The sequence below is a fragment of the Brachyhypopomus gauderio genome, chromosome 4 (genome assembly GCF_052324685.1).
Source record: "Brachyhypopomus gauderio isolate BG-103 chromosome 4, BGAUD_0.2, whole genome shotgun sequence".
Lineage (NCBI taxonomy): Eukaryota > Metazoa > Chordata > Actinopteri > Gymnotiformes > Hypopomidae > Brachyhypopomus > Brachyhypopomus gauderio.
Genome location: NC_135214.1, coordinates 23,341,171 through 23,363,412, shown reverse-complemented (window position 1 = coordinate 23,363,412; position 22,242 = coordinate 23,341,171). Strand labels below are relative to the sequence as shown.

The 22,242-nt window shown below is 45.8% G+C and overlaps 2 protein-coding genes across 8 annotated transcripts in view; both read left to right on the top strand.

Moving 5' to 3' along the window:
* The window catches only part of tmcc1a (transmembrane and coiled-coil domain family 1a), a 31,341-nt gene extending 25,879 nt beyond the window's left edge, over nucleotides 1–5,462 (top strand). For all 7 annotated transcript variants that reach the window (XM_077003131.1, XM_077003137.1, XM_077003130.1 and 4 more), the window contains 4 exons: nucleotides 1,082–1,339; nucleotides 1,723–2,408; nucleotides 3,257–3,392; nucleotides 3,831–5,462. In XM_077003131.1, coding sequence (XP_076859246.1) covers nucleotides 1,082–1,339; nucleotides 1,723–2,408; nucleotides 3,257–3,392; nucleotides 3,831–4,145 — 1,395 coding nt within the window. In that variant the 3' untranslated portion in view covers nucleotides 4,146–5,462. The remainder of the gene's footprint in view (nucleotides 1–1,081; nucleotides 1,340–1,722; nucleotides 2,409–3,256; nucleotides 3,393–3,830) is intronic.
* An 8,115-nt stretch (nucleotides 5,463–13,577) lies between these two features.
* Nucleotides 13,578–22,242, top strand: part of plxnd1 (plexin D1) — a 44,970-nt gene continuing 36,305 nt past the window's right edge. Inside the window, 3 exon segments of the mRNA XM_077001268.1 lie at nucleotides 13,578–15,026; nucleotides 16,701–16,877; nucleotides 21,586–21,717. Of these exon segments, the coding sequence (XP_076857383.1) occupies nucleotides 13,794–15,026; nucleotides 16,701–16,877; nucleotides 21,586–21,717 (1,542 nt within the window). The 5' untranslated portion in view covers nucleotides 13,578–13,793.

Genomic DNA, 22,242 nt, shown 5'->3' with positions numbered 1-22,242 from the left:
CGTTTTATTCGGGGGTTTTCAAACTTGCCACTTTTGTCAGAGCGCACTCTTGTAATAACACGGTGTTGTGATGTGGTGAGGTTTTAACCAGCGTGTGTGTGTGTTGTTCAAATGTGGTGAAACCGGCCGAGAAGACGGTGTTTACTGTGGCAGGTTCGTCACGTGCGGGCGCGCGGCACTTGTTCGACGCGCGTCGGGACGAACGCGGCGCTTGTTTGACGCGCGTCGGGACGAGCGCGGCGCTTGTTCGACGCGCGTCGGGACGAGCGCGTTGGTTCGTGTGGTCTCGGTTCGTTCAGCCTTTAAGCTGTCAAAATGTGACCGTAATTGAGCAGCAGTTTTAGATATGAAGACCTGAACGTTTGTAAACATTTCAGGCGACTTTAATAGTCCCGAAAGTCATAAGTACATTTTTGGCGACTCCATGGTTTGTGATCCACACAAATCCGGACAGTTGGATTATTTTGACAGCGGAACCGACACGAAGGTGTTGGGAACAAGAAAACTCCCAACCGATCAGCTAAAATGATTTTTCAGTCAGACGGCCCCAACAGGTGTAAAGTACGACTGGCATGCGGTAATCTTATAATTATTCTCTTCTTTGTTATTTGCTTGCTGCAGAGTTGTATTTAAAATAATGAAATAAAATATACAAAATATACTAAAATACTAAAATAGAATAACTTCTATTCTAACTTCTAAAGAGTTAAAGAAAATGAAGAAAATTGGCTTTCTTCTAAGATTTTAGGTTGCAAAAGTTGTGCTATATACATGTAGCCTGTTTTTAACATATATAAGTGTGTGTGTGTGTGTGTGTGTGTGTGTGTGTGCGCGCACACACACAATTGCACTCCAGAAAGGCATTGACCTAATGCCTACAGGAGAAGTGACTAGTTGATTGCTTCATCATGACAGGAAAAATCAAGAGGAAAACGTTTTTTTTTTTAATAACTGAGGTCATTTTTGTGTGTTGTTTTTCTGGGCTTCCTCTTGCTCTTTTTTTTTTCGTACATTTCTCTAACCTCCCATCCACTCTCTCCCTGTCCCTCTCTCCCTCTCTCTCTCTCTCTCTCTCTCTCAGATTGAGAGGTTGGAGGGCAGCCTCGCCCAGGCTGCATTGGCGGCCGCGTGCGGCGTGGACGGTTCTCCGCCGGCCCCCGAGGACGTGGGCCTGGAGCTCCAGCGTGCGCGTCAGGCCATCCTGCAACTCCAGCAGAAGATCCTGAAGCTGACGGAGCAGCTGCGCATCGAGCAGGCAGCGCGGGACGAGAACGTAGCCGAGTACCTCAAGCTCGCCAACAACACCAACGACAAACAACAGAGCTGCCGCCTCAAACAGGTAGTGACCCGCGGCACCCGTCTCTCCGCCTCCAGCCCGGTTTATGGCCGTCTCTGGTTTCTGCTGTCTTTTTGTCTGCTTTCGTAGCCTTTATTTCTTTTTGTCTCTCTGTATCCGACATTATTTACCTCACTCGGGCCCCTCTTCCTCCTCCAGATGGGCGAGGTTTCACTTAGCCGGCATTGTTCTTTCTCGTCTTGTGTTTCAGGTTACGGCATGATCAAGGCTCAGCTAGGACTGAAACACGTTGAATTGTCTTTAATAAATCGCATCACGAAAACTGTTAAAAGCACGTGTGCGTGGCAGTTAGTGTTCGTAAGTGAAGTGACGCACGTTTGGTTCATTCATCGATTGCCATCTTCACCGGGTTCTCGCTCCCTCAGGTTTTCGAGAAGAAGAACCAGAAGTCGGCAGCGAGCATCGCGCAACTTCAGCGCAAGCTGGAACACTATGGACGGCGTTTGCGCGAGGCGGAGCAGGGCGGGGGCGGAGCGGGCCGGCAACCCCGGGCCGTGCTGCGCGACGTGGGCCACGGCCTGCGCGGGGTGGGCGCGCGGGTCCTCACGGGCCTGAGCGAGGGCGTGGCCGACAGCGTGCGCGGCGGCCTGTCCAGCTTCTCGCACGCCACGCACTCGGCGGCCGGCGCCGTGGCGTCCAAGCCCCGCGAGCTGGCCTCGCTCCTGCGGAACCGCTTCGGGAGCGCCGACAACATCAGCACGCTGAAGGACGGCCACGCGGAGGACGACGGAGAGGACGGGGGCGAGGCCGTGGGACGACAGCACGGACCGCACCTGGGCGGCTCCAGGTTCGGCAGCGAGGAGGACTGCTCCAGCGCCACGTCCGGGTCGGCCGGCACCGGCAGCATGAGCGGGGCCCCCGGGGGCCCGCACGGCTCCAAGGGCAACACGCTGGAGCGCGGGGGGAGCGGCAGCCTGGAGATGCTGGAGCAGGAGGTGCAGGAGCTGCGGGAGGTGCAGACACGGCTGGATGAAACGCTGGAGGAGCTGAAAAGCCACTACCAGAGGGATTATATGTTGGTGATGCAGGCACTGCAGGAGGAGCGCTTCAGGTAAACACACACACACACACACACACACACTCTTCTGTAGGGTAATATGTGTGTGTGTATACACACACTGAAAGTTAAGATATACTCGAGTATGTGTAAACACACACTCCTGAAAGGATGTGTACTGTACACTCACACAGACACACACTAATGAAAGTCTGTGTGTCGTGTGCCTGTTTGTTTATCTTTAAACCCAAAGTAGAAGTTCTAAATTTCTCACAAACTTAGAAAGGAGGAGAGTGTCAGCTAAGTGGCCGAGGCCAGATGAAGGCATGCTGGGGGGGGGGGGGGGGGGGGTGTTTGGGGGGGTTTGGTGGGGGGACAAGGGGATTTTTCTCCCTAAAATGTCTGTGGTCCAGCACTCTGTTTTCTCTCTGGCTAAAAATAAGTGCACAGCAGACCTTTGGCATCTGGCACAGTCTGTACTAGACATGTAACGGGCTCTGAGAATGTATAAATGACTTTATAAATGCCACATTACCTAAGTAAGTATCTGTGTAAGACATCTATGAGTGCATATCTATGTAACTATGTGTCTGTGTAAATACGTGTGCCTGTTTTGGGTGATCTCTGTTATCCGCTTGACTTGTGAAGTTAGATGAGAAAGTGTGCAGTCCCTGTGCACACCTGAAACACAAGCACACGCTCGGAAGTTGTTAACTACTAAGAGACTGCATGTCCCTGTTGTCTTTCCAGGAACCACTCGTGTTCAATAGTGTGCTTACAGTCTCATGTGTCCATGCAGCGTGTGTGTGTGTGTGTGTGTGTGTGTGTGTGTGTGTGTGTGTGTGTGTGTGTGTGCCCGTTGGTCACTGGGATAACGTGTGTGTGTGTGTTTGTGTGTGCAGGTGCGAGCGGTTGGAGGAACAGCTAAATGATCTAACAGAACTCCATCAGAACGAGATTCTCAACCTGAAACAAGAGCTTTCCAGTATGGAAGAGAAGATCGCTTATCAGTCCAATGAAAGAGCTCGTGACATACAGGTACAGCTTAGCGTGTGTGTGTGTGTGTGTGTGTGTGTGTGTGTGTGCATATCTCAAATTGGTATTGGGTGCAATACAGGACCAACCTGTATAACAATGTGTTGCCATTAGTAATGTAGACTATGCCCTCTACTGGTAAAATGTGTCATATGAGCGAATGCAGACACTTAGCACTATGAAGCTACTGCCTGCTACTGCAAGTGTGTGGGTGTGGGTGTGTGCGGGTGTGGGTGTGTGGGTGTGCGGGTGTGTGTGTGTGTGTGTGTGTGCGGGTGTGTGTGCGTGTGTGTGTGTGTGTGTGTGTGTTGGTGGATCATGCACAGTCCACACATATGTGAGCGAAGCGCTCTGTTTAATTCTGACTGCTGGGAAGCGAAGGGAGTCATACATCGCGTCTCTGAGGTTGTCTCCTCACACATCTCCCCTCCCGTCCTGCAGGAGGCGCTGGAGGCCTGCCAGACGCGCGTCTCCAAGATGGAGCTGCAGCAGCAGCAGCAGCAGGTGGTGCAGTTGGAGGGCCTGGAGAACGCCACCGCCCGCACCCTCCTGGGCAAACTCATCAACGTGCTGCTCACACTCATGGCCGTCGTCCTGGTCTTCGTCTCCACCGTGGCCAACTGTGTCGTCCCGCTGATGAAGACACGCAATCGCTCCTTCTCCACGCTCCTCTTCCTCCTCCTCTTCGCCTTCCTCTGGAGGAACTGGGACACCCTCTCAGGACACACCCAGCGCATGCTGCACGCGCCCAGATGACTGCGTGGCCTGACCTCTCGTCAGCCAATGGAAGTGCTGTGATGCTTTGACGAGCAGAATGCAACAGCCAACGGTCTCCTCGCTAAGTGGGTGGGGACAGCACAAACTTCTTTTAAGAAACTGGTGTACACGTTTACATTTTTGAGGCAAGAAACAAAGTAGTCGACTTTTCTGGCACCTCTTTTATTATGACATTAATTATATTGATATTGTTCCGATTTCTAATATGATTATTTTGTTTTATCGTAATTTTAATTGGTTCGATGTAGCATCAGCCTCCTGTTATTCAAACCTGCAACAGGAATTATTTTTTGTGGTTGAACATTGGAGTTTCCTCCCCTGACACTGCCTTTGCTAGATTTTTTATTGAATCTTATTGGCTGCCTTTAAGGGGGAGGGGGTATGCACTTTTAGCTGTGATTGACACCAGTGTTATCTTACTCGAGCCTTCACCTTGTTCACTGCACTGGATTTTAAGACCGAAGGAGGAACCTTGTGTTGGACAGCTCATGTTTCTCGGGCAAAATGGACTAACGGACATACTTGAAGTGTGTGGTGCTCTCGGACTTCCTGTGCTTCCATACTGTTTCTATTGGTCACGAATGACGAACTTTCAGGACCTTTAAATTGAGGTGAAATATAAAGACTTTTAAATAAGGCACCACTTTATTGACTGGAGCCTGTTCACCATGTGATATCAGAGAAAAGCTACACACATTATTGTTTAGAAGGACAAAGTGCCACTTACCTGAAGAAATGCCACAAGAAAAGGAAAAGACACCGTCTCTTAGAGGCAGTCACTAACATCGACCTTTGTACCATTATTACAAAATAACACATTGGACATTTTTCTGGATATTAATCTACAGAATATCAACAGCCAAACCTGGTAAAATAACATGAAGCCTGATTGACCTGATTTATTTATTACGTATGTTATCGTAGAGACAGAAAATGCCAGTCCCTGAAGAGTTTGCAGTTGTCTGTCGCTGTGTGTCCAGCTGAGGTAAAACGAGACGTCTGCAGTGGACACCACTGCTCACTTCCAGAAAACACCGTTCAGATTCCTCACGACCAAATGGGGCACGCGACAGACGATCCGTTTGATATAGTGATCAAAGACGACCATGGGCCATGAACTCTACTAAAAGGTGGAACTGTTTTTGAATCCCTATGGGATTTTTAAATGGGATTTTCCATTTGGCAAAAATGTGACATATGGTTCAACTCCCTGTTGGACTTTTAAGTATGTTTTAACAAAGACGACCGCACAACCATTAACACTGTTACTTAATAAATTGTTTTGTAGTAACTCAACTTCCTAACTTAAGGATATGTCTACATAATGAATTGGTCTGATTATATGAATAATTTAAGAGTCTTTGTGATCTAAAAAACCAAACTTCTAAATTCATAGTAATCGTCAAATCTCTGAACCTCTCTGATGACCCAGGTGGACAGGCTCCGAGATCTACCCACTGTAAGAGATGTTTGACCTTAATTGACTCCGAAATATGTACAAAAGAGCAGCCAGATGTGGGCATTGTGTGAACGTTAGTGTGTGTGGAGGGGGGGGGGGGGGGTGAATGATAGTGTGTATGGGGGGGTTGAATGTTAGTGTGCATGGGGGGGGGGGGGGGGGGGGGGTGAATGTTAGTGTGTATGGGGGGATGTCTGCATTAGCATGCATGCTGATCAGTTCTGGTGCCTTCTGATGTCTCTCTTTGTGCTTGGGCCTTGTGTAATAAAGAGCATTCCTGCCTAGACCAAGCGTGAAATGGTGTGTGTGTGTGTGTGTGTGTGTGTGTGTGTGTGTGTGTGTGTGTGTGTGTGTGTGTGTGTACATCTGTGCTTATTAGTGTGCAGTAACCCATTACTGATTCAGCACAGAGTTCCTGTTACCATTCCCTGTTTTGCTGGTCCATTTATCCAGAGATTATCCAGATATGTGTCTTCCTGCTGGTTTAAAGTGGCCTGCACACTCCATTAACGTGCACACAAGTTCCTAAACCGAGATCCTGGCAGAGGACCGATGCTTTCTGTCAATACCTATTGCTCAAGCTCCACTTTGAATGATCTAATGTGTTCTCCCTTGAGCCTGACACACTCAGATCGATATACTCAGATGTCATTCTACAAAGTATTTACAGTATACAGTAACATGCACTGGAAAAAATTTTAATTTCAATGCCCAAGTTTATGTCTAGAACTAAATAATACAGTGTTCTCTATAACAGGACAGGGAAGTGAGAACTGCTTTTTTGATGTACAGCCATGTGCCATTACTAGAAACACCCACCTTGCAGGAACATCTCACACTCTGCATGCACAGTCAATGTAATAGCGGCCTGAGGCCAGACGCAGGTTGTGATGTTGTCTTCTAACACACAACAGCACCGTTGTGTCTGACAGCAATTCATCAACCACAAGCTGTGCATGGCCCCAGGATATTTGTATGCCTTTAACATTGAACTCTACATGTACCTAATAAAGTAACCGGGCTGTGAGTGTAAATTCCCCTGTAAAAACACACAGGCAAATTTCAGGCTTAAGTACAGAGTGTCACAGCGGGATATTTTGGTCTATCCATCACACCATTTCAGAACAAGGTCAGTCCTGCTTCATTTTAATGAATGATTACACCCTGTCAGCTTCAGTGCGCTTCTTCATGGTCAAGCGCATCCCGTTATATTGACAGGACACTAACAGCTGTAAATGTGTAGTGTAAGTCTGCCCCCGGTATTCCTCTGGAGTCGGGAGGCATAAACCTGAACGAAGACCATGGATCAACAACAAAATTATTAATAATAATTTAAAAATTATTATAACAACCAAAGCTATGAAGAATCAGGTCATCATGTACCACTGAAATGACCGCTACTTTTAGAAAGGCCAGGTTAACAACCTTTCTACTAAAATTATCTAGTGGAGATGTGTGCCATGAGCACATGAGTCTAAATTAAACCTCACTAATGGTGTCCTTGGTGTAGGGAAACTTGTGGGATGGAGTATATAGTTGTATAACTGGTACACTGACCAAACGCGAAACTTAAAACAACATGTAAATTAGAGCGGAAATGGCGATGTAGTAAGCTGGACCTATTCCACTGTGCCTGAAAGGATAGCATTATTGAGTACAAAAGTGCTCTTACTAAAGCACGCTCAGCATACTTAGCCTCATTGATTGAGAATAATAAAAACAATTCTAGATTTATTTTTAATACTATTTCTAAACGTACAAAACAATCAAGCAGGCACTGAACCTCAGATTCCAGGAAACCTCACTAGTATACCCAAAGCATGATGGCCAAGTGGCATGGCATTGGTCTCGTAAACTGAAGACCATGGGTTCAATCCCCCGTTCATGCCTTGAAGGTGCATCTGAGGTGACGATATCATAGATTTACTTTGTGGAAACAATAAGCATCCCGTGGACTCATTTGATTGGGCAGTCACGGTCTGGTGGTAGGGAACTGGAGTTGTGACCAGAGGGTCGTGGGTTTGATTCCCAGGCCTGAGGCCATGACTGAAGTGCTCGAGCAAGGCACCTAACCCCAACTGCTCCCTGGGTGCTGGGCTAGGGCTGCCCACTGCTCTGGGCACGAGTGCACCACAGCCCCCTAGTAATCACTAGTGTGTGTGTGTGTGCACCACAGCCCCCTAGTAATCACTAGTGTGTGTGTTCTAACTGCATAGATGGGTAAATGTGGAGGACAAATTTTGATTGTTGTGAATATGGCACATTAAAAAAGTAAATGTCTTTATTATTATTATTATTAGAGAATATTAGACTATATATAAAACCTTTTATAGATAATCCATCTGGTCTGTCATCTAGTTTGGTTGATATTGAACAAAATATTGCATTAAAAGAAATGCTTGAAGCTTTTCATCCACTCCCACAATCACAATTGGAGAAAATTATTTCATCGTTAAATTGTACTACTTGCACATTAGACTAAATTCCCTCAGAGGCATTACCAGTTATGACTGAACCTCTTCTAATGGTAGTTAACTCATCCCTAACCATAGGTCACAGGCCCAAATCCTGTAAACTACCTGTCATTAAACCACTGATCAAGAAACCCAAATCTTGATCCACCTGTACTATCCAACTGTACTGTACTACTAATTTATATCCAAGATCATAGAAAAGCTGTGGACCAAAAAGTACGCTCATATCTGCATAGGAATCACATATTTGAAAAGTTCCAATCTGGATTTAGGCCCCACCACGGTACTGAAACATCCCTAGTTAAAGTAACAAATGATGTCCTTCTTGTCACAAATCAAGGCTATGTATCTCTACTAGTGCTTCTTGATCTTCATGCAGCTTTCGACACAATAGATCACAGGATCCAGCTAGAAAGGTTAGAAAGCTGGATTGGAATTTCAGGTAAAGCCCTTTCATGGGTTTAATTCTTACTTAACCGATCGTTATCAGTTTATAGAGCTCAATAATATTCCCTCCAAACGCACAAAAGTGAAATACGGAGTCCAGCAAGGCTCCATCTTTGGACCACTATTATTTACATTATATATGCTACCATTGGGCATAGTTATAAGGAAACATGGTGTCAACTTTCAATGATGACACCCAACTTTAGATATCAGCCAAACCTGATGACAAATCCATATTAGGGAAAATTGAGGTTGGAGGTCGCTAAACTTCCACCACCTTAATGGTGACAAAATGGATGTTCTCCTTCTGGGCCCAAGACAGAAAATACCAAATCTAATGCTACATCTCGCAGACTACCCCGTTACACCTGGTTCAGAAGCCAAATATTTTGGCATTATTTTCGACTCTGATCCATCATTTGATAAATACATAGATAATACTACTAGCATAGCTTTTTTACATCTCCATAACATTGCCAAGCTGAGAAATGCATTATCCCAGCATGATGCAGAAAAATTAGTGCACGCCTTTGTTCGCTCCAGATTAGAGTACTGTAACTCACTACTGTCAGGATGTTCAAATAGGAATTTAAATAAACTTCAAGTAGTTCAAAATGCCCCAGCCAGAGTTCAAACTAGAACTAGAACATTCAATCATATTAGCCTGGTCTTATCACCCTTGCACCCAGTTAAATTTCGTATTGATTTTAAAATTCTTCTACTGACCTACAAAGCACTGCATGGGCTTGCTCCTGATTACCTCCAAGAACTTATCTCAAATTATGAACCCCCATGTCCACTAAGATCACAGGGTGCTGGCCTCTTATCAGTCCCAACAAGTAATATGGTAACAGCAGGGGAAAGAGCCCAAGACCCCCCCCCAACTATGGAATAACCTTCCAGAATGTGTACGGGACACTGACACAGTCTCAATCTTTAAGTCTAGGTTGAAAACTTACTTATTTAGTTTAGCATTTGGTAATTAATGTGCCCCCTTTTATAAAGGTACAGATCCAGGGGTTCATAGACGAAGGGTTTTATGGTAGACTGGGGTGCTGGTGCTGTCATCCTGATGATGTAGTGGATGGATGCCAATGTCTCAAAATGCTCCCAAATCTGTGTCACCTTCTGTTTCTGCCCTTTTAGTTAGGCTGTAATAATTTAATGCCAGAGTCCTCTCATGGTTTCTTTCTCATGCTCTTAGGGAGTTTTTCCTTGCTACTGTGACCCTTGGCTTGCTCACTGGGGGCTTGGACTCGGACACTTGTAAAGCTGCTTTGTGATAACAACTGTAAAAAGCGCTATATATAAATACATTTTGATTGATTTATTGATTGATTGATTGATTGATAACTCAATACTGCAAGACAAGGTGAACAACACTGATGTGGACAGAACAGACACTGAGTCACATGCATTAACAGTTGTCAGCAGTGTCACTATTATGAACTGTTGGAGTTTCCATCACACCAAAGCTAATTCTCATTCCTGACAATGAATAAAAGTGATTCTGATTAATGACTGACTGTCAACAATAAAAAAAAAAAACATTTTTAAGGCTGCAATAAGTCAGTAGGAAATGTCAACATTGCTGGCCAACCAGCAAACATACATAAATCTTAGAAAGCAATATCTATTCGGTAAAAGAACAAGCACACATTTATTTCAGTGCTTAGATGTCTGCTTGATAACACAAACTACCATGAATGATGATAAATAAGATGTAAAGCACTTATGAGGACGCTTATCTGTGAACACAGACGGACATAGCCTACATATCAGGACAAACACCAAACCGATGCAACTGCCTCGGACACATCTCAGATACATTCAGCCTCCAAACAGAATAACGCAAACAGCATTACGTTAACGTGTCAGCAACAGAGCCGGAGTGGCTAATCGGGAGGTTCGGGAGGATTCCCGATGGGCCGGCTCATGTCAATCTCTAGTTTGGGCCGACTGGGAGGGAAAAATAAGTCTGGGCCGGATTTGGGCATGAAACTCCCGGGCTGAAAAAGTTGCCCACTCCGGCCATGGTCAGCAATATCACAGTAAAATAATAAATGTGCTACATCTTACTATAGACGTTACCTCATTAGCCTGTTTTTTAATCCATCTGGTGTCTTACTGTCAGAACATAGTGATAAGTTTAGCAAAGATATGTTATGTTATAGGCCTACAGGTTATCTACTGCTACTTTAAACCAAAGTTTAAGTCCTCTTTTAACTTTGACCTCGAACATGTTGGATAATGTAGGCAGTAAATAAGGACTGGGCCTATTGAAAAAAGAAAGTGTGTGTGTATGTGTGTGTATGTGTGTGTGTGTGTGTGTGAGAGAGAGAGAGAGAGAGAGAGAGAGAGAGAGAGAGAGAGAGAGAGAGAGAGAGAGAGAGAGAGAGAGAGAGAGAGACTATGTACAAGTAACCTAGTTGTACTCATTTATGGAGCGCTGTTATATACTAGTAAGATCTGTATTCTCTTTGTACAGACAACGCAAGCGTTGTCGCTGGATTCTCAAGAGCCAGTTCAGTTTAATAATCTTCCTCAGAGTCTAAAATGTAAGCCTAAATTTCGTTTCTCCTCGCATCCACTAGATGGCGCTCTTTATCTCTGCATTTCTTTAGTGCTCCCTGAGGTTTCAACAACTTGGTCTTTGGTTGTAATTTTAGATTTGATTATAATTTGAATATAACTTAATATTAAAGTTTAAATTACGTTTTATAGACTGCGCAGCGTCTGTGTAACATATTTCACATACTTTCATGTATGAATTCATAGCCTACATAAATTAGGTTTACTACGTCCAGACCAAGAGGGTTTCTATTTCTAGACCACCAGCCATTTAATAACTTGTCGGGCAGGTTGGTGCGCAACAGCTCGCTTATCTGGACGGAAACAGGTTGCAACTGGTTCCAGTCCTCTCGGCTTTTGCTTAAGTAAACAAAAAATAAATTCTGTTAAAACCCCTCAACCAACAGAGGTATGGCTTGGTTATTATAGAGGCGTCGAAACAATCCCTATGCCTAAATATCAGATATTTCAGAACACCGTTTACATAACACATATTGTAGGCTAAGCCTGTTTTCGCAGATTCAGTGTCACCGGCAGATTGGAGGTCAAAGGTCACTTCCCTTTGTCGTTTGCCGGCTGTTACAGAGTAATTCTTGCGCAAAATTGGAGTTACTTACTGTGTGGGATTTATTTTCCTCAGTGACTCTCTCATTATATTACTTTTCAGTTGTATTTCTCTCATTTGAGAAATCGTTTGACCCCTTGCAAAAGCAGAGTTCATATCCAAATAACTAAATAGTGGGTGAATCGACATAAAATTACAGATTATTGCACATTTCATACTTTTTTTCGCCAATACTTGTTAGTTTTGCATAGCAGCGTAGTTCCAAAACCCAAGTCGACTTTCCTGTGAGAATATCGTCCATGATGGATGATGGACGATACGTGAAAAGAGCCCGTGAATACCTGTGAGCGCGCGCGCCGTTAGGTGCCGTTTATTACGAAGCGCGGCGCGTGATGTGCGCGTGCACGTATAACGACACCTGGCGTGTTTGTTTTCTCAGCTCCTCTTTTTTTTGCATTCGTCATGGTGGCCTATTTGCCTTTCCGTTAGCTCGGGAACTTATCACGACGCGTTTTCCTGCCTCGCCTCAGGGTCAGTCCGCTGCGCGTGAAGCCAAAATAAACCGCTCGCGAGCTTATCAGTTCAAATAATAGTAAGAGGTGGTGACGGGGGGGGGGTCTGCTTCCTGGAGGACCACAAACTTGTTTCAACTGTTCTGTTCAGTTGACATATGTTATAAATAATGGGCTACGGAGCCCGATCGTGAGGGAAGGTATAGGCTATGTAACTAAATCCGCTACTGAGTTTGACTGTCCCCTCAAACGTGTGTAGAAAAAAAGTCGTACTTTAAATATGGAATCACAAATATTCCATCCACTTCAGGTTTCACACTATCACCAGATGCGTCGGTACAGGTGTGAATTTGAATGACTGTTAAATCCATGTCGAGAGAGAGAGAGAAGGTGAGAGGGAGATAGTAAGGTGTGTGTGTGTGTGTGTGTGTGTGTGTGTGTGTGTGTGTGTGTGTGTGTGTGTGTGTGTGTGTGTGAATTTTATGGATATCACATGTCATACTCAATTATTCACCATAGAACTCTAAGCACATTTTGAATTGCCTTCTTTTGAGGCACATTTGTTGTGATAAAATATTTTTGAGCATAAAAGAACATGTCCAAAAGATTTTTAGAAGGACGTTAGAAGACACGAATAAGTCTTGTTTTTCAGCTGGTAGCACCCATCTGGAAGCATTTTAAAATCATTTTAAATGCGCACTACAGAGGTCAAGATGAATCCGCGTGACTAATTGGAAACCCAAAGAAACAGGAGCACCAAGTGATCGAGTAGTCACGACGTGATCGAATAGTCACGACGTGATCGAGTAGCCTACCTGTTATGTTTTAGTAAGATTTAAAAAATCGTGTGTGAACCAAAACTATGCAGTCGCCTATTTGAGACAAAGACAATTTCTGTTTCAAATTAAATAGTCCTTCTGTTTAAACAAAAAAGTTACTTTTTACATTTGTCCTACTATCTCATTAACAATTTTATATCCATTTGCAGCAACTTCATCTAGTGAAATCTACCAGAATCACTTGTCTGTCAAATGCTGATGTACTTAATTGGACATATAACAGTCATTAAACTTGCGTTGTAATTCCTAATACTGTGCAAGATGAACATATTTAGGTGACTGGCCGAGCCAGCAGCTGCTCTCTGAGTACCGGAGAGAGGAGTAGAGGAGTGAGGGTTAGAGGAGTGAGGAGTAGAGGAGTGAGGGGTAGAGGAGTGAGGAGTAGAGGAGTGAGGGGGAGAGGAGTGAGGAGGAACGGAGTGAGGGGTGGTGGAGAGAGGGGTAGTGGAGTGTGTACCGGAGTGAGGGGGAGAGGAGTGAGGGGGAGAGGAGTGTGTACCGGAGTGAGGGGGAGAGGAGTGAGGGTTAGAGGAGTGTGTACCGGAGTGAGGGGTAGAGGAGTGAGGGGGAGCGGGTCTCTCCGCTGCTCTCTCTGCTGCTCTAAAGGAAGCGCGACTCCTTATCACGTCATTCCGTGTTGAGGCGGTCGGCAGGAAACAGCCTTTCCTCCCGGATAGTTGCTGCGAGAGTCAAGCGCTGTTTTCTACTTGCTCAATGCTCCTCTCCGTCCAGAACCCGCGGAAGCCAGCCAGAAGGAAAAATGCCTCCTTCTCCGGAGAGAGCGTCCCTCACAACTCCCGTGCTCTTCCTCGCCGTCTTCCTCACGTCGCGCTGGACTCTCCACTCGCGTCTGGCCGGCGCGCTCCACGTTCAACAGGCGTTCACCTCCCCGAATGAGACCAACAACTTCGTGGTGGACGCGGCGTCTCGGAGGGTCTACCTGGCCACGGTCAACACACTGTACCAGCTCAACGGCACGCTGGTACCGGAGGTGCAGGACGGTACCGGTCCGGTGAGGGACAGCAGGCTGTGCCACGCGCCGCAGCTGCCGCAGGCGCCGTGCGAACACGCCAAAACTCTCACCGACAACTACAACAAACTCCTCGTACTGGACCGCCAGCAGGGAATCCTCGTGACCTGCGGTTCGGTGTACCAGGGGTTCTGCGAACTCCGGAGGATGGACAACGTATCTCAGATCGCCGTGGAGTTCCCCAAACCCAATTCCACTGTTTTCCCAAGCATGCTGAACATAGTGGCCAACCACCCGAACGCGAGTACCGTTGGACTCGTGTTTCGGAGCCAGGACAGCACCCCTCGGCTGCTGGTGGGTGCCACCTATACGGGTATGGGCACAGAATATTTCCCAAAGAACCACAGCAAAGAGGACCTCCGGTTTGAGAACACCCCGGAGATCGCGATCCGGTCCTTAAACACCAAAGACCTGAACCGGCTGTTCACCTACGACATCAACCCGTCCGAGGACAACGTGTTCAAGATCAAGCAGGAGGTGAAGCCCAAAAACAAGCTCAGCTTCGTCCACGCCTTCACGCAGAAAAGTTACTCGTATATAGCCATAAATAACGATGCCAACACCGGGCTGAAGGAAAGCCAACCCAACAGCATCCTGGCGCGCATCTGTCTGGATACGGAGGGAACCCGCAAGCCCAGTTCGGAGAGCCGAAAGCTCACGGAGTCGTACATCCAAATGGGTCTTAAGTGTGGCGACGACGGGGATATTTTCAATCGGGTCGTGTCGGTGTTTCCGGCGGAGATCCACGTGGAGGGCGGTCCGGTACCCGAACCGTACCTGTTCGGAGTGTTCGCCAAGGCGGACAGGACGTCTGCTCTGTGCGCCTTTCGCTTTGCGGATATCGAGGAGACCGTCCGCCAGGGCCGGCGCAACTGCTCCAACGGACCCAACAGCGATGTTCGGGTTCTGGACAGCGTCATTCAGGGATCCGGCGCAGAGTGCGAGGCTAAAGTAAAGGTTGTGGTAAGTTGTTAATGACATTAAACGTGAATGGTAGCGTTTTGCAAGATAAAATTATGAATCCGTCCCCTTCCCATGAAAATTAGGCCTAGTGCAATATAGGATATACATATAAAATATTAACACGGTGGCAGTTTGATTATTTAAATAAGTAATGAGCAGCTTTATTACTATGGGTCTGTGTACTCTATATACAAATATAGCCTACATTTATATAAATATATAGCATTTCGTTTTAATTGAAAGCAGTGTATTAGAGTCCCTTAAAGTTTAGTCACTTTAATGTAATTTACTAAAACATGTTGCTCTTGGCAAGCAAAAAACTTTAAATAAAGCAAAAGATTCAAGCAGTTTCAGAAGAGCAAAAGAGTTGCACGCGCGTTCCAGATACGAGTGATGCTGCGCGTGGGACGTGCACGAGAGCGCGAAGGTTACGGGAACGAGCGCGCGGCTCGGGAAGGACTCTGACACTGACATAGATACCAGCTCGAAAGCTCGGCTTGCGTTGCAAAACAAGGATTTATTCAAACATGTGCTCATTATTTCAATCACGTGTTTTAAATTCTGCTTTCTAGTAAAAAAACGTATATAAGAAAAAAATGGGTCATCGACCAAAGTAGACCATGTTATACAGCCTACAGTGCACGAGCCTCTCCAATTTTTGTATATATGGACATGAGAATAAAGTTTTAGTAAAAAAGAAACGTTATCCTACTGTAATTGACAATTGGCCATGGTAGCAGGATGATAGTTGGGCCCTTTTGGTAAATTCGCGGTCCCCTCAAAATCCCTTTTGTCAGTTTTGTTTTGTGGCTTCTACGATATGGTTTTTTTGTGGAGAAAATCACCTGCCGTTGTTCTTGTGTACTAAATAACAAAATTATTATGCATTGTGGAAACTGCGTCATATTCTATTCAGACCTAGAAAATTATTGTGGGATTTTGGGACAACGAAGTCCAGTCGTGAAGATATCACTTCCTCATCTAGTGTACCTATTCAGTCTCTTAACAAAAGGCGCTGTACCGTTTTAAGTTAAGAATGCAAATAACCATTTGACGTTTAACGCCGTGTTATCTTTGTTACTGCGCGCATGTTGGAAAAGGTACGCATATTATATGCGGCAGCGCACTCAATTAGGTTAAAAACAAACTGGTCACATTGTGTTGGGTTTAAACTCCGTGTTTATTTAAAATCCTAAACGAATTTTGGGATATTTTCTTACGGTAGAGAAATAAGCGTTATCAGAGACGTTCAATAGTGCATGATGACGTGAGCCGACTCCTCACTGCTGAACACGCGTCACGCCTCTGACGTCACTCCAGCGGCGCGTGGGCCGTCACGATGACGCAGACACACCGTGGACCACCGGACCTTCATTATACCAGTGAATTTGGTCTTACTGGTTTTGTGTGGTCTATATGAAAGTCGTGGGGAAGAGTCCTTCTCAGTTATACGTCCCACCATTCAGCTCCACTCAAGCGATGAGGTCTAAATATTCCTCGACTACTTCAAATATTCCACTTCATTTGTGATAAAGTGCTACCTGCAATTATATGCCGCCTGCCTAGCAATTAAGGGTAATTAACGTAAAGGTCAGTCTTGCTTCACAGTTGGACTGATTAAAACAATGGCGCAATCAGCCCGGCGTAAATGAGGGTATTCGCGTTTCTTCCCAGCTTCAGCCGGAGCTTCTCAACTGCGGAGCCGCGCACCTGCAGCACCCGCTGGCCCTACGGAAGCCGCTGAGCGCCACTCCGCTGTTTACAGCCTACGGCCTCAGCGCCGTCGCGGTGGACAACGTCCACAGACGCGCCGTGGTGTTCCTGGGCACCATCCATGGGAGGCTACACAAGGTGGGTTACAGCGGAGGCTGTGTTATGTCAGGCGGGCTGGGGAGGAGGTGCGTGCCGGAGGGGAGGGGAGGGGGTCTTGGGTAACCGCTGCCGTGTCGTCTTTTCTTAACTCGACCAGATTAAAGTGCTTGATAATTGCTGATGAGTTAAATTGGGTATTTCAGAGGCAGGGAAGCGTGACACTATACAGGGAACTGAGATCTGTCAAAGCATGGTCAGGCTGTGTGTGTGTGTGTGTGTGTGTGTGTGTGTGTGTGTGTGTGTGTGTGTGTGTGTGTGTGTGTGTGTGTGTGTGTGTGTGTGTGTGTGTGTGTGTGTGTGTGTGTGTGTGTGTGTGTGTGCGTGCTTGCGTGCGGTGAGAATGGTGATGGCAGATGTGTCTGTATGTAGGTAGGTGCTAAAAGATTTTTTAAGGCTTATGAAACCTCATAAACATTTTGAGGTTTTCTAAGTTTCATTAGCCCAGTTTTCTTCTTTCTTGTCTGCAAGGGCATCAGTTGTGTCTAACACATTTTTAGAGACACCTTCGTGATCTTTGCAGAGTGCCGTCTGTGCCACTGGACAGTTCCCTCTTCAGGCTTAGAGCAAACCCCAGACCTGCAGAGTGGTGATAACTTAGAGTGAATCCCAGACCTGCAGAGTGGTTATGCAAAAGTACACTTCTTACATGTATTATTATGTGAATAGGCTACTTCATATCTCATTTAATAATATTTTGACATTTCTTCTTCCCCACCCATACACACACACACACACACACACACACACACACACACACACACACACACACAACACACACCTATTTTTATGTCTAACCTCAGGTTCTTGCCAAAAAAACACTCAGCAGAACGCTGGTCTTGAAAGCATGTGCAGGCTCCCTGCCTTTCACAAGGGAGGAAAAATATTCCTTAATTAGGCAAAATTCCAACCCCCTGTCTCATTCCTGTATGGAATTACCTCTTAGTGGGAGCTTCAAAGTCGGGATAAAATGGTGGAGGGTCTCTATCTCTCTCTACGGCATCAGAAGAATTCTCCTAAAACTGGGAGCGGCTTTTGGGAGGGGGACTTTTGTTTGGTCTTATGAGAGTAGCTCAGCTGCAGGGTGTCTTGTGTTAGGAATAAAAACCTTTTTGTAACCATGCCAGGATGCAGGAACGTCTGTTGCTGGAGTAGACCCATGCCTGGATTGCATGTTGGGTGCTGAGGCGGGAGTTAAGGTGTGTGTGTGTGTGTGTGTGTGTGTGTATCATTGTGCCGTAGGCAGCTCTGTGGCTGTGCTAATGGTTTTAGTGGTGTGTGTAATGCAGTTTGGAACGGTGAGTTGGGGATGTGTTAGTGCAGTCAGATTGAGTTACAACTCAAGCTTTGCTTACATACTACTCTTAAAACCTTCAAATATAATAATGCTCTCTCTTTATATCTCCTTTTCTTTCTCTCTCACTTAGTGAAGCTGACATAAACATGATATGCAGGATTTATGAACTCATTAAACTTCATTCAAAATGATATTTGGTTTCAGAACATACTGTAAATACATAGTTCATAAACAGAATATTGATTCATCATTTGATTTGATTTATCTATCTATCTATCTATCTATCTATCTATCTATCTATCTATCTATCTATAGATAGAGGCGTTTTAGGGTGGTTTTGTTTTTTCCAGCTTAAGTGTTTTATAATAGTTTTAGACATGGTCATACTCTGTAGAATCAGAAATATTTTACATAAAATCCATCCATCCATCCATCCATCCCTCCATCCATCCCTCCCTCCGGCTGGTCTTCAGCTACTCTAGAACAGGTGCCAGACCCTGTTCTACACTCCTCTGTGTTTGTTCCAGACCCCCCCCCCCCCCCCCCCCCCCCCCCATCTCTGGACATTTTGTTTGTCTTCTTTCCACTTTCCTCCATCTCTCCTATTTTCAGACCATCTAAACTGAAATAGGCCCTTTGATTAGTGAGTCACACACACACACACACACACACACACACACACACACACACACACACACACACACACACACACACACACACACACATGCATGCACACAGCCAGTTGCAGCTGAGTGACTTTGAAAGAAAGCTTTCTTTGATGTGCTCATAGCTAGACACACTGACTCGGTAGCAGAGCAGGTGTCTCAGTGTGTGTGTGTGTGTGTGTGTGTGTGTGTGTGTGAACAGGAGGTGTTTTGGGGCATTTGTCGGTTATGTGAGTTTGCTAATCTTACTCTTCTCTGCTATAGCACTAATATCCTGCTGAATATGTGTGTGTGTGTGTGTGCATTACTTAAGAAATCTGTACACATATGTGAAAAAAATTAAACTTGAGCATGACTCATTTGGTAAACCAGACAAATAAATCATCTTACCTTCTGCAGAGCTCAGCGTTTGCACCTGAGAACACCCACAGTCACATGTAGTTCATAATATTCACGTTTGGACAATGTACACAGGCCTGAGTCAGCTCCCATCTCCAGCAATTTCCATCCCACTGTTTGCACACAGAAGGTGATTGATGCTGAAGGCCTCGTGACTGCTGAGTGAGCTGCCACGGTTCCTCTATCGCTCCTGGGCGAGCAGATGAGGCAGATGTAGCTGCTGACCTCCGTCTGAGTCTGAGCCCGCCACCCGGTGACTAAGTGGTATAAGTGGTCCTGTCAAACCGACGATAGCCTAACAGGGCGTCCTGCCCGAGGTCGCTCGGAACTCGGACGCGACCCAGTGAGGGCATATGTCTGGAAGAACACTGGAGTTCTTGTTTTCCAGGGCTTGGTATTTTTGTTTTTTATTTATTTATTTGTTCTTCTTGCCTCGTTGTGGATGAGCGTGGCTTCTTGTTGCGGTACGATGTCTGAGTGGATAGCTGCGTTTGCCGCACAACCACTGGACTCGGGCCTTTGCTGCTTCTTAGATCAATGTAAAGGTGCTAAATCCGTGAAGTAGGCCAGTGTGAAGCGACTCTAGCTGTAGAGAAAGAAGCACATCCTTCCCACCCTGTCCTCCCAGAATTTTAGGATTGGGGAACGTGTCGTGGCCACGTCGGCAAGTCACGTAGTGTTACCTTCCTGTCTGCGGAAGACCTTGCCAAAGAACGACCACCTCCCGACACGCAGCGGCTTAAGATTCCAGTGGCGAGTCATTGCAACGGAGAGGCACGAGTCCATTATGAGACTCGGCGCAGAGGCGATTAGCAGTGCTTTTCATCCAGATGGCAGACCCCGCTATGATGCCATCACCCGCCTGGATGCCTTCATTTATACGGTTTGTCATTGGTCAGAGGGGGTCAGAATCTCCCTCCCTCCCTCCCCCAGTGCACGGGGTACTAGAATGGCGAGTCTCTCAGCAACGTCCGTGTTGGTAAACTCAAGAGTCTTGTGGGGCAGCTCCGTCCACGCCATCTCCAGGAACTCTGCATGGGAGAGAGGCCGTCTTCCTTCAGCTGACACTTCCCGAAGCGTGTCGTGCGCGGACCTCGACGCGAGGCCTGACCCTGCGTGAGCACCGTGGCCGGAGGAAACCTCTCGCGTTTTAGCCTCTCGAGTGCAGATGGCGTTCCATCTGCAGAAGAGACCTGTGGCTTAGCTGTGGTCACCTGCGATCAGCAGCCAAGTGTCTACTCAACCCAAAGGAAGCAGATGGTCGGCTACGCCGTCACGCTCGCGGAGACACGCTCGCGGATACACGCTCGCGGAGACAGGCTCCCGACTGGCCGCCCTGTAGCCAGAGCACTGTCATGTTTAATAAGGGTCGCTCTAATAACTCTGTCGCATTGCCTCATAATTAAAGCTTGTAAAATGGAACATGTGGGGTTTGACACACAAGTGCAGCATAAAAACAAAAGGAGATGAAAGCAAATCATTTGAAATACAATTAATCTTTTTATTACATTGCCATTTGCGTCCCAGACAGTCAGGGACAAAGGGTCTTTCTGTACTGCACACCATCCAGGCAAACCAGCTAACAGCATTATAACGCAAGTATAAAGCATCATTTTGTGTGTGTGTGTGTGTGTGTGTGTGTGTGTGTGTGTGTGTGTGTGTATCTGTGTGTCTGTGCACGTGCATGTCAGTGAGTTTGTGTGTATGTGGGACAGGGTTGTTTTTTTGGACATGATGGTCGGCTCGACTCTAAAGTATACTTTAGCTAAACTCCAGTTTCATTTAAGACCAGGTGAAAACTGGGTCCATTCCTGCACGTGTGTGTGTGTGTGTGTGTGTGTGTGTGTGTGTGTGTGTGTGTGCGCGCGCACACACATGCAGGTAAATGGGCAGGAGTGATGCATGAATTATAATACAAGTAGCTCTTTCAAGTTCTGTGTTCTTTCAAGGTGAGTGAAGTTGGTTCTGTAATTTTCACAGACCCTGAACCCGTTTTCCTCGTCAAGTCGATGAAGTAATGAGCAGTGTTACCTCACTACAGCCTCACAACAGCTATTATCACTGTGTACTGGATCGTTTTACATGTTAGTGCCATTTTAGAGTGTTAGAATGTTAGCAGCCATTTTGGCAAATGTGTCAGGAAACAGGATTTTTATGACTGTATCTTTTCCCAACACTTTCCGTTTTGTGTTATGACCTGTTTCATGGGATATGTTTGTAGTGTATAGTTAAGGGTCAAAAAGCTTGCATGTTTAAACCTCCGTCTCAGTCATGGGGGCTTCTTGAACCAGAACCTTCACATGTTGTTTTGTGCCATTTCTTTGAACAGCTGTCGCTACTGCGAAACCTCTCCGTGGCAAATAAGTGGTTGCTACGGCTACCCGCTGGCGAATCAGTGCATCATGTAATGACCTTTGACCCCAATGACAGGAACTACTTATACCTCATGACCTCACACCATGTGAGTATCTGAATATTAGCAGCATTATGGTGGTTTTACATGCATATACTGTTTTATATTCATATACGGCATACAATATAATAAAGTTTATTGCATACCATAGACTATAAATGTATATGTATGTTAAATATTTTACACATTCTTTACTAAATGTGTTTACTAAATCTATTATTATTATTATTATTATTATTATATTTATGATCTATACATTGTTATCTGCTCTCATTATACTCTTTGCATCTGAAACCACTGCACCTATTTGAAAATACGCATCACTACAAAATTCTAAAGCGTTATAGTCGTCCTAACCTAGATGTAGTGTAAACTGTGTGTCCCAGCACCTGTCCTGCACGTAGGACAGCACCCTCAGGACACACGTCCCACAGGGAATACATGTCCCCAGTGTGAGAGAATGAGAGGAAGAGGGAAAGAGACAGATAAACGTAATTTGGTTATGGAGAAAGTGATTCACCTTAACGTGGATGTGGCTATCCACGCCAGATATGCCTGAGAATCCAGACAGCA